The 15,029-nt window shown below is 43.6% G+C and overlaps 1 protein-coding gene across 6 annotated transcripts in view; it reads left to right on the top strand.

Moving 5' to 3' along the window:
- LOC141051811 (uncharacterized) overlaps positions 1-15,029 on the top strand; it is a 646,796-nt gene that overhangs the window by 231,650 nt on the left and 400,117 nt on the right. For all 6 annotated transcript variants that reach the window (XM_073548842.1, XM_073548843.1, XM_073548841.1 and 3 more), the window contains exon 26: positions 10,939-10,989. In XM_073548842.1, coding sequence (XP_073404943.1) covers positions 10,939-10,989 — 51 coding nt within the window. The remainder of the gene's footprint in view (positions 1-10,938; positions 10,990-15,029) is intronic.

The raw sequence follows: 15,029 nt of genomic DNA, 5'->3' as shown, positions 1-15,029 counted from the left end.
ATTGTCAACCAATCCACGTTGGGATGACATGAGGCTGGGTTGTGTGTAACCACCCTGTATGGTTCCTTGATCCATGTCTTCGTACTCCGTCTGCAATGCATCCTCTTTCATTTGTGAGCAGAGAGCTTTTCAGAATGCAGATAAGTGGGTTGGTGATGCTAATTATGACGCCATCACCGCTCACCATCTTGGTGGACTCATCAAAGTTTTGGAGGATGTTACATATGTCTGACATCCATGTCCACTCCTGAGTTCTTATATGTGGAGTCAAACCTGAATAACAATGACCTTGTTGATGCTGGTATTCAACAACTGCCCTCTTCTGCTCACAAATCCTTTCCAACATATGCAATGTAGAGTTCCAATGCGTGGGGACATGACACGTGATGGCACACCAGTCGGTGAGCTGGAATTTTCAATCGCTGCTGAAGCACAGCAAGGGCGGCTGAAGCTGTAGCTGACTTTCTAAAATTGGCACACAGGCGGCGTACTTTCACCAGCAGATCCAGCAGCTCTGGGTAGTTTTTTAGAAAACGTTGAACAACGAGGTTAAGCACATGGGCCAGGCATGGTACGTGTGCCAGTTCGCCTCACCTCAGAGCCGCCTCCAGGTTCCTGCCATTGCCACACACAACCATGCCTGGCTGGAGATTCAGCAGTGTCAGTGACACATCTTCCTGCTCTTTCAGAGCTGTCAACAACTCTTCAGCATTGTGCGGTTTGTCACCTAAGCAAATTAGCTTCAGCACAGCCTGTTGCCGCTTGGCTTTGGCAGTGCTGCAGTGCTTCCAGCTTGTGACTGATGTGCTCTTTTTGGAGATGGAGGCTGAAGAGGAGGAGGTGCAGGCGCTGTACACAGTGGGGGCAACCCTGATTGACATAGGGCCCACTGTCAGGAACACTGCACTTCCCTTGCTCACTGAGCCAGTGCGTGTGTCCTGAGTAAATCAAACTGTGCCCTAAGATACCTGTGGAGCGGGGCAGCAGCGGTGAAGATGCGTGCTTCACACAAACAGGACCTGAATCACGTGAGTGCTGGGGACGTGGCCTAAGCTTCAGAGAGCTAGGAGCTGACAGAAAACTCCTAGAAGGGTAACTACGGGACAAAGTTACCAAGGGACATAGGCAGGGACATAAACCAGATCAGGCCAGGGTCAAAGCATGAGATAGCACGACAGTACCAATGGATAAGACAGAACGGATAGTCACAACGTAGCCAAGGGGTCATACACAGAGAAGGCAGCACAGTACAAAAGGGGCAGGCAAAACTCGTAACAGGGACACAGCCAAATCAGAACCAGACAGACATAACAAAGCACTGGCACAACAGGGTCAAACACACTCGGCCAAGGGTCAGAGTATAAGCAACAGGGATTGGCCCCACAATCATGCTATAAAAAGCCTCCCACAATCCCAGAGTGAGGCCATCCAGGCTGACTCTTATAAAAATGAACAAGGGATGGATTGGGCCAGACTTCTCGACACCACCAAATGATGACAGCGAAACATAACCTCCAATGTAGTGTTTTTTTGGAAGGTGTATTCCCATGAACCTCTTCACACCCACACATGGGTATAAGCTTCCTGATTTTGGATGTTTGGTGTCCTCCTCCTCCTTCTCCTCTTCCACACCATACACCACCACGCAAACACCAGGGAGAACGTATTCCATCATGCTCCAGCCACTCTATTTTTTGGCAAGGGTGTTATGATGCCCGTCATCAAATTTAAAAAAATAAGTACTCCCCCAAAGGGAAATGTTTTTCAGCCCATACACATAGTGTATGGGCATTACAAGTCTAAGAGACCCGCTCCTTTACATTTGGCCTATTTTTTAATCAGGTCTTCCTCCACGTCTCATCATCCACCACCACTAGATCACCAGGGTTAACGTGTTCCGTGCTACTCCGGCCAGTGTCGATTTCTCACCAAGAGTGGGTGGTTATGCTGGGCGTAATATACTTGTAATGGAAAAGGCTGAGGTGTACCCCACAAGGGAAAATATTTGCCAGCCAATACACTTAGTGTATGGGCATTACAAGTCTAGGAGACCCACTCCTTTGTAATGGGACATTTTTTTAATGAGGCCCTCCTCCATGTTTTTTACAAGGGGGGATTGGAGTTATTGGGGTGCATATAACTTGGTAGCAGGGCAGGCCTTGTAGTCAATGCATTAGAAAAGAGTTTGAGAGTACATGAATAATGTGAAGTGGATTTTCCTGTGCCCATCCAGTATGTGGGTTCTAAGGCTTATTGGGGTGCATATGACTTGGTAGCACGGCAGGCCTTGCAGTCAATGCATAAGAAAAGAGTATGGGAGTACAAAATGAATGTGAAGTGGATTTTCCAGTGGCCATCCAGTACATGGCTTGAAAAGCTTATTGGGGTGCATGTAACTTTGGGGCAGGCCAGGCCTTGCATTCAATGCAACATTTTTTCAGGAAGCACTCTTGTACCTCTCGTGAAAGGGGTATTGGGGTGCTTCGTAATTCTTGGAAGCCCATCCACTCACTGCATAGGCAATAACAGCATAGGAGACCCACTGTTTAATAATGGCCCTTTAAGATTAATGCTGCCTGATGCCCCTGTAAAAATAGGCTGTGTGAATTTAAGAGTCCCTCCTTCATAAATGAAACAAGATGTGTCTGCATATGTGTCACACACCACATGGCCAGCTAGGGTTGGTAAATGTTACAATGACATTTCCCAGTGAATGCATTTGTATTGGTTGAAAGCAATGCTAAAGTTGCAAGACGCCTCAAAAATGCTGTCTGTGAACATAGCCCAAGTGGTGGAGGAACATTTTTGTTTTGGGTTAATTATTTTGGCTTAGCTAAAAGTCATTAACCTGGAAAGGATGTTCCTTAACATATTTCCCAGCAAAATCCATTTTGGTTTAATTTGCATCGGTAAAAATGGCATGAATCTCTGACAACATTGTTTAGAGCTGTGACCTAGAGTCAGAAATGCTTCCAGGGGCATTTGCCATGATGTCCCCGTTTCATTTGAGCAGTGTTTCCATCATTTTCAGATGTTTTTAGACCTTAAAAGAACCCCCAGGGGCGATCACGGTAAAAATGCTCGGGTCTCCCATGGACTTATATTGGGCTCGTTGCTCTGTCCAAGTACCCGAGTATTCCAATTTGCTCGACCCGAGGAACGAGCACCTGAGCATTTTAGTGCTCGCTCATCATTAGTCACAATCTACATCACATATGTCAACATATAATGTGTCCATTAACCACATATCTACATAGTTACATTGGTTGTAAAAAGCCCAGGGTCCATCAAATTCATTCTTTCTACACCAATTCCACATTTTGTCACCAATTTAACTATAACCCGCAATGTTATGTGTATTAAGGAAATCATCTAGCCCTTTTTTAAAAGCTGTTATAGTGTCTGCCATTACTACCTTTTGTAATGCATTCCACAGTCTAGCTGCTCTGCCTGTAAAGAACCCTATCCTAATTAGCTGATGGAATTGTCATTCTTCTACCCATAATTAGTGCCCCCAGGCCCTAAGTATGGTCTTTGGAAGGAATGCTCCGCCTTTGCATTGACCATTGTCTATATTCACATAAATTAGATCTCCTCTGAGGTGTCTTTTTTTCTAAGCTAAACAAGCTCAACTTTTCCAACCTCTCATCATATGAGAAGCCTTCCATCCTTTGTAATAATCTAGTTGCTCACCTTTGAACTGACATCAACTTATGAATATCCTTCTTTTAATGTGGATACCAAAACTTGATCCCATGTTCTAGTTGTGGCCTCATAAGTGATTCATAAATGGGTAACAATACGTTTGGATCGCAGGATATTACCTCACTGTTTATACACCTTAAAATCTTGTTTGCTTGACAGTGTGTACTGCTTCTCAGCTTACTTGTAGCCAGAATAATCAAGTCCTTCTATTCTCTAGTCTCCCATTTAATGTATATGCCACAATAGGATTACTCCATCCTAGGTGCATTACTCTACATTTATCTACATTAAACCTCATCTGGAATGGACAAGGCAACTGTTAGGTGGATTCATAACTGGCTTAGTGATCGGACCCAAAGAGTGGTCGTAAATGGCTGCACATCCAGTTGGAAGAATGTCTCAAGTGGGGTACCACAGGGCTCTGTCCTGGGCCCTGTATTGTTCAACATCTTTATCAACAATTTAAATGAAGGGATTGAGGGTAAACTGATTAAATTTGCTGATGATACAAAGCTTGGAGGGATAGCTAATACTAGAGAAGAGAGAGGATGCAAAAAGATATAAATAAGCTGGAGCAGTGGGTAGCAACTAACAAAATGGTTTTTAACAGGGAAAAATGCAAAGTACTACATCTGGGCAATAAAAATGAAAAAAGCATATACAGAATGGGTGGAATAGGGCTAAGCAACAGCACATGTGAAAAAGACTTGGGTATACTAATAGATCACAGACTGAATATGAGTCAACAGCGTGATGCAGCAGCAAAAAAGGCAAATGCAATTCTAGGATATATTAACAGAAGCATATAGTGTCTAGATCACGTGAAGTCATTATTGCCCTCTACTCCTCTTCGGTCAGACCTCATATGGAATGCTGTGTTCAGTTTTGGGCACCACATTTTAAAAAAGACATCAACAAACTGGAGCAAGTTCAGAAAAGAGCGACCAGAATGGTGACCGGTCTGCAAACCCTGTCTTATGAGGAACGGTTGCAGGATTTGGGAATGTTTAGCTTGCAGAAGAGAAGACTGAGAGGAGACTTAATAGCTGTCTACAAATATCTCAAGGGCTGTCACATTGTAGAAGGATCATCTTTATTCTCATTTGCACAAGGAAAGACTAGAAGAAATGGGATGAAACTGAATGGGAGGAGACACAGATTAGATATTAGAAAAAACTTTTTGACAGTTAAGGCCCCGTCACACTAAGCGACTTACCAGCGATCCCGACACTGATATCAAGGTGTCAGGATCGCTAGTAAGTCGCTATGTGATTGCTGGTGAGCTGTCACACAGACAGCTTCACCAGCGATCAGCACAGCGATGCCGAGCTCCCGGCATCGCTGGCTATCGCTGTAGAAAATAGATTCAAAATAAAAAATATAGTTATTCTCACCTTCCGACATCCCGTTCAGCCATCCTGCCTCTCTCCACGCTCCGGTCCCAGTGAGCCTTTGCACGAATGACCGCGAGATGTCATGGTCTCGAGGGATAACAAAGTCTCGCGGTCATTCATGCAAAGGATCACTGGGACCGGAGCGTGGAGAGAGGCAGGATGGCTGAACGGGACATCGGAAGGTGAGAATTACTATATTTTTTATTTTTTTTATTATTTTTTTACACCTGATCGCTGGTCTCCCGCTGTCACACACAGCGATGCGTGCTGGCCAGCGGGAGACCAGCGACCAAAGAAATGTCCAGAGGTTTCTTGCAGCGATCAGCGATACCGGCAGGGGGGCCGCTCGCTGATCGCTGTCACACACAGCAATCTCGCTGGTGAGATTGCTGTTACGTCACAAAAGTTGTGACTTAGCAGCGATCTCGCTACCGAGATCGCTTAGTGAGACGGGGCCTTTAGAGTGATCAATGAGTGGAACAGGCTGCCACGAGAGGTTGTGAGTTCTCCTCTTCAAACAGAGGCTGGACAGACATCTGTCTGGGATGATTTAGCGAATCCTTCTTTGAGCAGGGGGTTGGACCAGATGGCCCAGGAAGTGCCTTCCAACTCTACGATTCTATGATTCTAAGACGCCAATAGAGCACTTGCATCAATACCTACCACCTCCATAACTCCTGCTAATGAATTGATCTATACTACTGCCTCAGCAATCATGTAAATGCTTGACTATACAACCAGCAAGAACAACAGAAAAAAAGACTGGAGACAATGATCAAGGTGACATGAAGGGAAGTCAGAAATACAGAAAGGTGCAAAGATCAATAATAGAACCAAGCTGGACAAGTATAAAGGCCTGACCCCAGCTGAAGCCCGAGAGACTGCTAAGCAAAGGCTCTCATCACTTGCTGCAAGACTAGGGAGATACACTAGAGAAGCTGAGGCCAAGAAGATGAATGAGAACCATACAAAGTGAACTCCCAACTACAGAGTAACAGCACAAAGGCAGAGCACCAATAGCAGAGACTGAACAATACTGGAGGAACAAATGGGAGAAGGAAAAAACACACAACACCAGTGAAATGTGGCTGCAAGATCTGAGTGAAACACAGCAACCACCTCGAGCAAGAACCAGTCACCATTACTGAAGCAGACATCCAACAGCGGGTCAAGAATATGAAGAGGTGGGCAGCACCTGGCCCAGACATGATCCACACCTACTGGCTAAAGAAAATAACAGTTGTACGTGAATGCATGGCAAAGCAGATGAACCAACTGCTAGAAGAAGGCCACCATCCAGCTTGGCTAACACAAGGAAGAACAGTGCTGATCATGAAGGATTCTCACAAAGGAACAGTTCCATCCAACTACCACCCAATAACCTGCCTTACAACAACATGGAAATTCCTGTCAGGGATCATATCCACCAAGCTACAGAAACATGTGAACTAATACATGAGTATAGCTCAGAAATGCATTGGGACCAACACCAGAGGCTCTAAGCACCAGCTCCTAGTAGATAGAGCAGTCGCTCAAGACTCAAGATCTAGACAGACCAATCTCAACACAGCCTGGACTGACTATAGGAAAGCCTATGACTCAATACCACACACATGGATCTGTGAATGCTTGGCTCTCTACAATGTCAACAGAAAATTAAGAACCTTCCTCAGAAAATCAATGGGGCTATGGTGAATAATATTGGAAGTGAACTCAAGACAACCAGCACAAGTGACCATCAAATGCGGCATATACCAAGGTGATGCACTGTCCCCATTGCTGTTCTGCATAGGCTTGAACCCTCTCAGTCAGATAATTACAGAGTCTGGCTATGGATAAAAGTTCAAGAGTGGAAGCACCATCAGTCACCTCCTCTACATGGATGACATCAAGTCATATGCGAAAAACGAACAAGACATCAATTCACTGATCCACCCTGACAAGGATCTACAGCAAAGATATTGGGAAGCCTTTCGGACTGGAGAAGTGCGGCAACATAGTCAAAACTAATGGCATGGAATTACCAGCAGGGCACATAGCAGATGTCCAGACAATGCTACATGTACCTCGGCATTCCACAGGGATACGGTAACCATGATGAGGAGGCAAGGAAAGCAGCAACATCCAAATACCATCAAAGGGTAAGACAGATAGCTGTGAGACAGCACAGAGGCACTAATCATAGCAGCACAAGAGCAAGCTCTAAGTACTAGATCCATAGAAGCAGGAATCCACCACACAAGACAAGACCCAAGGTGCAGACTGCAAAGAAAACTCAGAAACAGTCCAACACATAGTGGCAGGATGCAAAATACAAGTAGGAACAGTGTATACTGAACGCCACAACCAAGTAGCGGGAATTGTATACAGGAACATTTGCACAGCATATGGGCTAAGCCCCCCAAAGCCAGGTGGGAGACCCCAGAGAAAGTGGTGGAGGATGAAAGGGCTAAAATCCTGTGGGACTTTAAGATCCAGACGGAAAAGCATATGTTGGCTAACCAACCAGATATTGCCATAGTAGACAAGGATCAGAAGACAGCAATGATAATAGGGGTGGCAATGCCAAGTGACAGCAACCTCAGAAAGAAGGAATATGAGAAGCTAGAGAAATACCAGGGTCTCAAAGGAGAACTGGAGATGTGGAAGGTGAAGGCAACAGTGATTCCAGTAGTGATTGAAGCACTTGGAGCAGTGACCCCTAAGTTGGAAGAATGGCTACAACAGATCACAGGAGCAACATCTGAGCTCTCTGTCCAGAAAAGCGCAATGCTGGGAACAACTAAGATCCTGCACAGAACCCTCAAACTCCCAGGCCTCTTGTAGAGGACCCGAGAATGAGGAAGGACAAAAAAGACCACCCCCATTGGGGGTGAGAAGGAAATATATATATATATATATATATATACAGTGGGGCAAAAAAGTATTTAGTCAGTCAGCAATAGTGCAAGTTCCACCACTTAAAAAGATGAGAGGCGTCTGTAATTTACATCATAGGTAGACCTCAACTATGGGAGACAAACTGAGAAAAAAAAATCCAGAAAATCACATTGTCTGTTTTTTTTTTCATTTTATTTGCATATTATGATGGAAAATAAGTATTTGGTCAGAAACAAAATTTCATCTCAATACTTTGTGATATATCCTTTGTTGGCAATGACAGAGGCCAAACGTTTTCTGTAAGTCTTCACAAGGTTGCCACACACTGTTGTTGGTATGTTGGCCCACTCCTCCATGCAGATCTCCTCTAGAGCAGTGATGCTTTTGGCTTTTCGCTTGGCAACAAGGACTTTCAACTCCCTCCAAAGGTTTTCTATAGGGTTGAGATCTGGAGACTGGCTAGGCCACCCCAGGAACTTGAAATGCTTCTTACGAAGCCACTCCTTCATTGCCCTGGCGGTGTGCTTTGGATCATTGTCATGTTGAAAGACCCAGCCACGTTTCATCTTCAATGCCCTTGCTGATGGAAGGAGGTTTGCACTCAAAATCTCACGATACATGGCCCGATTCATTCTTTCATGTACCCGGATCAGTCGTCCTGGCCCCTTTGCAGAGAAACAGCCCCAAAGCATGATGTTTCCACCACCATGCTTTACAGTAGGTATGGTGTTTGATGGATGCAACTCAGTATTCTTTTTCCTCCAAACACGACAAGTTGTGTTTCTACCAAACAGTTCCAGTTTGGTTTCATCAGACCATAGGACATTCTCCCAAAACTCCTCTGGATCATCCAAATGCTCTCTAGCAAACTTCAGACGGGCCCGGACATGTACAGGCTTAAGCAGTGGGACACATCTGGCACTGCAGGATCTGAGTCCATGGTGGCGTAGTGTGTTACTTATGGTAGGCCTTGTTACATTGGTCCCAGCTCTCTGCAGGTCATTCACTAGGTCCCCCCGCGTGGTTCTGGGATTTTTGCTCACCGTTCTTGTGATCATTCTGACCCCACGGGGTGGGATTTTGCGTGGAGCACCAGATCGAGGGAGATTATCAGTGGTCTTGTATGTCTTCCATTTTCTAATTATTGCTCCCACAGTTGATTTCTTCACTCCAAGCTTTTTATACTGATAACAAGTTTAAACAGGTGCCATTACTACAGGTAATGAGTGGAGGAAAGAGGAGACTCTTAAAGAAGAAGTTACAGGTCTGTGAGAGCCAGAAATCTTGATTGCTTGTTTCTGACCAAATACTTATTTTCCACCATAATATGCAAATAAAATGAAAAAAAAACAGACAATGTGATTTTCTGGATTTTTTTTTCTCAGTTTGTCTCCCATAGTTGAGGTCTACCTTTGATGTAAATTACAGACGCCTCTCATCTTTTTAAGTGGTGGAACTTGCACTATTGCTGACTGACTAAATACTTTTTTGCCCCACTGTATATATATATATATATATATATATATATATATATACTGTTGCCTCTGCTTTCTCCTTCCATACACTTAGAGATTCCTTGTCAATGATTGACACTGACTGTGTAGCAGTAGTTGCTGTTTCCTATTCCCAACATAGGGGCTCTGATCCCTTAGTACCTCCATTCTCTGTGCCATGCAGCACTGTATTTACTGGGCTAGTATACTCCCACCTGCTTCCTCTCTGCTCCAGGACTGGAGCGGGTGGCATTCACCGTTCCCCATCCTTTATAGGACTATTGTCTCCCTGTCACACTCCTGCTCACTGTCCCTCAACATGCGCTGCAATTGTTCACTTATCTAATGTCAGTCCATATGTTTATGTGGGTTGTTTTGAGCACAGGACCTTGTCCTCTGCTGGGTAATGCTGACAGCTGACTGCGTTTTTTCATTACAAAAATGGAGGTTGTCAGCTTAGGGGTAAGTAACAGTGGCTTCTTGTTACGACTGCAGCCGCAGACGCGGCCCAGCAGGCGCCTCCACGCCGACGGCGAAGGGTGGGCGTCCCCCGGGGACGCAATATGGACCCTCTATACCACAGAGGGGGACCCGGGCCTACCCGAACTAGGGAAGGGCAGCGACCGGGATACTGTGGCAGCTGAGCATGTCAGCAAGTCCTACATGTCCTTGTCCACATGCTCAGCTGCCACAGTATCCCGGTCGCTGCCCTTCCCTAGTTCGGGTAGGCCCGGGTCCCCCTCTGTGGTATAGAGGGTCCATATTGCGTCCCCAGGGGACCGCCCGCACCCTCGCCGTCAGTGTGGAGGCGCCTGCTGGGCCGCGTCTGCGGCTGCAGTCGTGACACTTCTCCTTTCTTCCCTTAGGGTATGTGCACACGATCAGTGTTTGTTCAGGCTTTGACGCAGGTGAATTTCCACCTGAATTACACACCTACGCTCACTTCTGAATGTTTTTTTGAAGCATGCGTTTTTGTAAAGTATAGCTAAATAGGTAGATGATAGTCAGATAATAGATAGATAATAGATAATAGATAGATAGATAGATAGATAATAGATAGATAGATAATAGATAGATAGATAGATAGATAATAGATAGATAGATAATAGATAGATGATAGATAGATAGATAGATAGATAGATAGATAGATAGATAGATAGATAGATAGATAGATAGATAGATAATAGAAAGTCTCTCTTTTTGAAGGCTGTTCAGGAGATCTTCAGGAAACCAAGCCCGTGTTTTATATCTTTGATATAGAGAATAAAGTATTTTTTGTTATTTGGCTAGAATTTCGGCTGTATTTAGTTGAGATTATACTGTTTGTGGCACAGCTCATCCTACAATAGATCACTGAGTCCAACTAGAATCACTTTACTTGTAATTGTTTTCATGGATTTTTAAATATTCTTTTATGAAAAAAAAGTCTGATGAAACGACTAATCTGTTTGATTATTTTGTCTCAGGTACAATCACAACAAAAAAGCAAAGTCCAACAACAACGACTGCGACTACGAGTAAGTATCTAACATGGACACATCGTATTTATTTCTTACAGGAAATGTAACACGTTTTTCTTTTATCACTAAGAAGAATGAATATTCACAGTACTAATATTTATAATCTGTTTTATATTCAGACCTTAATTTTCTTTTTATACAGTGTCCATGATTATGGAGGCAGCCGTCATGCCTGCTCTGTTACTGTTTACTGTACAGCAGCTAAATGTCAGGAAATAACATAGATTCTGTAGGAGAGTGTAGTACGCATGCCCTAGGACCAGTGCAGAGGTCACCGTGCAGGGAGGGGGAGGAGGTGAGCTGTGACATCACCTATTGTGAATGGTGGATCCTGTGTCATCTACTGTATATAGAGGTGTTATCAGTCATTGTACAGGAGGAGGAGGTGAGCTGTGACATCACCTATTGTGAATGGTGGATCCTGTGTTATCTACTGTATATAGAGGTGTTATCAGTCATTGTACAGGAGGAGGAGGTGAGCTGTGACATCACCTATTGTGAATGGTGGATCCTGTGTTATCTACTGTACATTGAGGAAATATCAGTCATTGTACAGGAGGATGAGGAGGAGGTGAGCTGTGACACCACCTATTGTGAATGGTGGGTCCTGTGTTTTCTACTGTACATAGAGGTGTTATCAGTCATTGTACAGGAGGAGGAGGTGAGCTGTGACATCACCTATTATGAATGGTGGATCCTGTGTTATCTACTGTATATAGAGGTGTAATCAGTCATTGCACAGGAGGAGGAGGTGAGCTGTGACATCACCTATTGTGAATGGTGGATCCACTGTTATCTACTGTATATAGAGGTGTTATCAGTCATTGTACAGGAGAAGGAGGTGCGCTGTGACATCACCTATTGTGAATGGTGGATCCTGTGTTTCATACTGTATATAGAGGTGTTATCAGTCATCATACAGGAGGAGGAGGTGAGCTGTGACATCCCCTATTGTGAATGGTGGATCCTGTGTTATCTACTATATAGAGGTGTAATCAGTCATTGCACAGCAGGAGGAGGTGAGCTGTGATATCCCCTATTGTGAATAATGGATCCTGTGTTATCTACTGTTTATAGAGGTGTTATTAGTCATTGTACAGGATAAGGAGGTGAGCTGTGACATCACATATTGTGAATGGTGGATCTTGTGTTATCTACTGTATATAGAGGGGTTATCAGTCATTGTACAGTAGGAGGAGGTGAGCTGTGACATCACCTATTGTGAATAGTGGATCCTGTGTTATCTACTGTATATAAAGGTGTAGCTTTTCATTTTAATCCTGTCTATGATGATAATGAGATGACCAAAATTTAACCCACTAAGGACACGGCCTATTTGAAAGGGAATCTGTCACCCATTTTTAGCGATATCATGTAAAGATATCACCCAATTGTGCGTCCCATAAGGATTCTATTAGGACTTTTAATTCCCCCCGACCCCGCACCTTTGATGCATAAATACCTTTTTTATCTTGGTGGAGATGTATGGAAATCGCCGCGGTCCGGTCCGATGGGCGTGGCTTATTCGCCTTCTCCCCCCCCTCCTCAGCTTGCTGAACGTAATCTTCATCTGTGAATATCACAGATGCCGTAGTTTTCCACGCTTGCGCATTGAAAAGGCCTCCGGAACTTGCGCAGTATGCTTTACCCAACTGTGGGCAAAGCATATAATCGGTACTGCGCATGCGCCAGTATTTTTCATCGCGGTCATAGAATCATAGAATCGTAGAGTTGGAAGGGACCTCCTGGGCCATCTGGTCCAACCCCCTGCTCAAAGCAGGATTCACTAAATCATCCCAGTCAGATGTCTGTCCAGCCTCTGTTTGAAGACTTCCATTGAAGGAGAACTCACCACTTCTCATGGCAGCTTGTTCCACTCATTGATCACTCTAACTGTCAAAAAGTTTTTTCTAATATCTAATCTGTGTCTCCTCCCATTCAGTTTCATCCCATTGCTTCTAGTCTTTCCTTGTGCAAATGAGAATAAAGTTGATCCTTCTACAATGTGACAGCCCTTTAGATATTTGTAGACAGCTATTAAGTCTCCTCTCAGTCTTCGCTTTTGCAAGCTAAACAATCCCAAATCCTGCAACCTTTCCTCATAAGACAGGGTTTGCAGACCGGTCACCATTCTGGTTGCTCTTTTCTGAACTTGCTCCAGTTTGTTGATGTCTTTTTTAAAATGTGGTGCCCAAAATTGGACACAATATTCCAGATGAGGTCTGACCAAAGAGGTGTAGAGGGAAATAATGACTTCACGTGATCTAGACTGTATGCTTCTGTTAATACATCCTAGAATTGCATTTGCATTTTTTGATGCTGCATCACACTGTTGACTCATATTCAGTCTGTGATCAATTAGTATACCCAAATCTTTTTCACATGTGCTGTTGCTTAGGCCTATTCCTCCCATTCTGTATATGCTTTTTTCATTTTTATTGCCCAGATGTAGTACTTTGCATTTTTCCCTGTTAAAAACCATTTTGTTAGTTGCTGCACACTTCTCCAGTTTATTTATATCTTTTTGAATCCTCTCTCTCTCTTCTCTAGTATTAGCTATCCCTCCTAGTTTTGTGTCATCAGCAAATTTAATCAGTTTACCCTCAATTCCTTCATCTAAATCGTTGATAAAGATGTTGAACAATACAGGGCCCAGGACAGAGCCCTGTGGTACCTCACTTGAGACATTCTTCCAACTGGCTGTGCAGCCATTTACGACCACTCTTTGGGTCCGATCACTAAGCCAGTTATGAATCCACCTAACAGTTGCCTTGTCCATTCCATACTTAGTCATTTTTTCAATAAGGATTGTATGAGATACTTTGTCAAATGCTTTGCTGAAGTCAAGATATACTATATCTACAGCATTTCCTTGATCCACCCAATCAGTGATTCCGTCATAGAAGGAAATTAAGTTAGTCTGACATGACTTATTAGTTACAAACCCATGCTGACTCTGTTTAATCACGTCATTCTTATCCAGGTACTGACATACATGTTGTTTAATAATTTGTTCAAAGATCTTTCCTGGTATAGAAGTCAGACTCACCGGCCTATAGTTGCCTGGGTCCACCTTCTTCCCCTTTTTGAAGATAGGAACAACATTTGCTCTTCTCCAGTCTTCTGGGACTTCTCCTGTTCTCCAAGAATTTTCAAAGATTATGGAGAGGGGTTCAAAAATTTCTTCTGCTATCTCCTTCAGTATTCAGTACTCTGGGGTGTAATTCATCTGGACCTGGAGACTTGAATTCATTTAGGTTAGCTAAGTGTTGCCTCACTATCTTTCTGTTTATAGATATCCTGGATTCTTCTATTCCCTTAATAGGACAGTGAAGAACAGTTGATGTTACATTTCCTTTCTGAGAGAAAACAGATGCAAAATAGGAATTTAAAAGTTCGGCCTTCTCAACATCCTGTCTTACCATTTCATCATTTTCATCCTGTAAAAATCCTGTAGCATCTTTGACTTTTCTTTTACTTTTGACATATCCCCAAAATCCTTTATTTTTGCTTTTGACATCTCTTGCAAGCCTCAATTCATTGTCAGCTTTAAATAATCTGATTTGTGTCCTGCAGGTTCTGCAGACTGCATTATATTCTTCTTTAGATATGCCTCCCTCTTTCCATTTTATAAACATTTTTTTCTTCCTTTTTAGCATGTGCTTAAGTTCTGTGTTCATCCATCCTGGCTTCCTTAAATGCTTCCTATTCTTCCCTCTTTTCGGAATTGTTAACAATTGTGCTTTGAGAATTTCATTTTTCAAGATTTCCCATCCTTCCTGGACATTTTTGTCTTTAAGGATATCCAGCCATTGGATCCCTCCAATTCTCTTTCCGAATCCCTTAAAATCTGCCTTTCTGAAATCTAACCTTGACGTCTGAGTCTTCACAGGTCTTCCTCCTCTAGTTATCCAAAATTCTAAAATAGCATGCTCGCTACCTCCTAGGGTCCCAGCCACTTTTACCTCCTCAACCATTTCCTCCTTGTTTATAAGGATTAGATCCAAGGTAGCAGTTCCCCTTGTTTTCTCCCCTAC

Source organism: Dendrobates tinctorius, unplaced genomic scaffold, assembly GCF_039654945.1.
Source record: "Dendrobates tinctorius isolate UK_male_01 unplaced genomic scaffold, ASM3965494v1 ptg000158l, whole genome shotgun sequence".
NCBI classification, from domain to species: Eukaryota; Metazoa; Chordata; class Amphibia; order Anura; family Dendrobatidae; genus Dendrobates; species Dendrobates tinctorius.
Note: the sequence above shows the minus strand (reverse complement) of the source record. Positions and strands in the feature narration are given on the sequence as shown.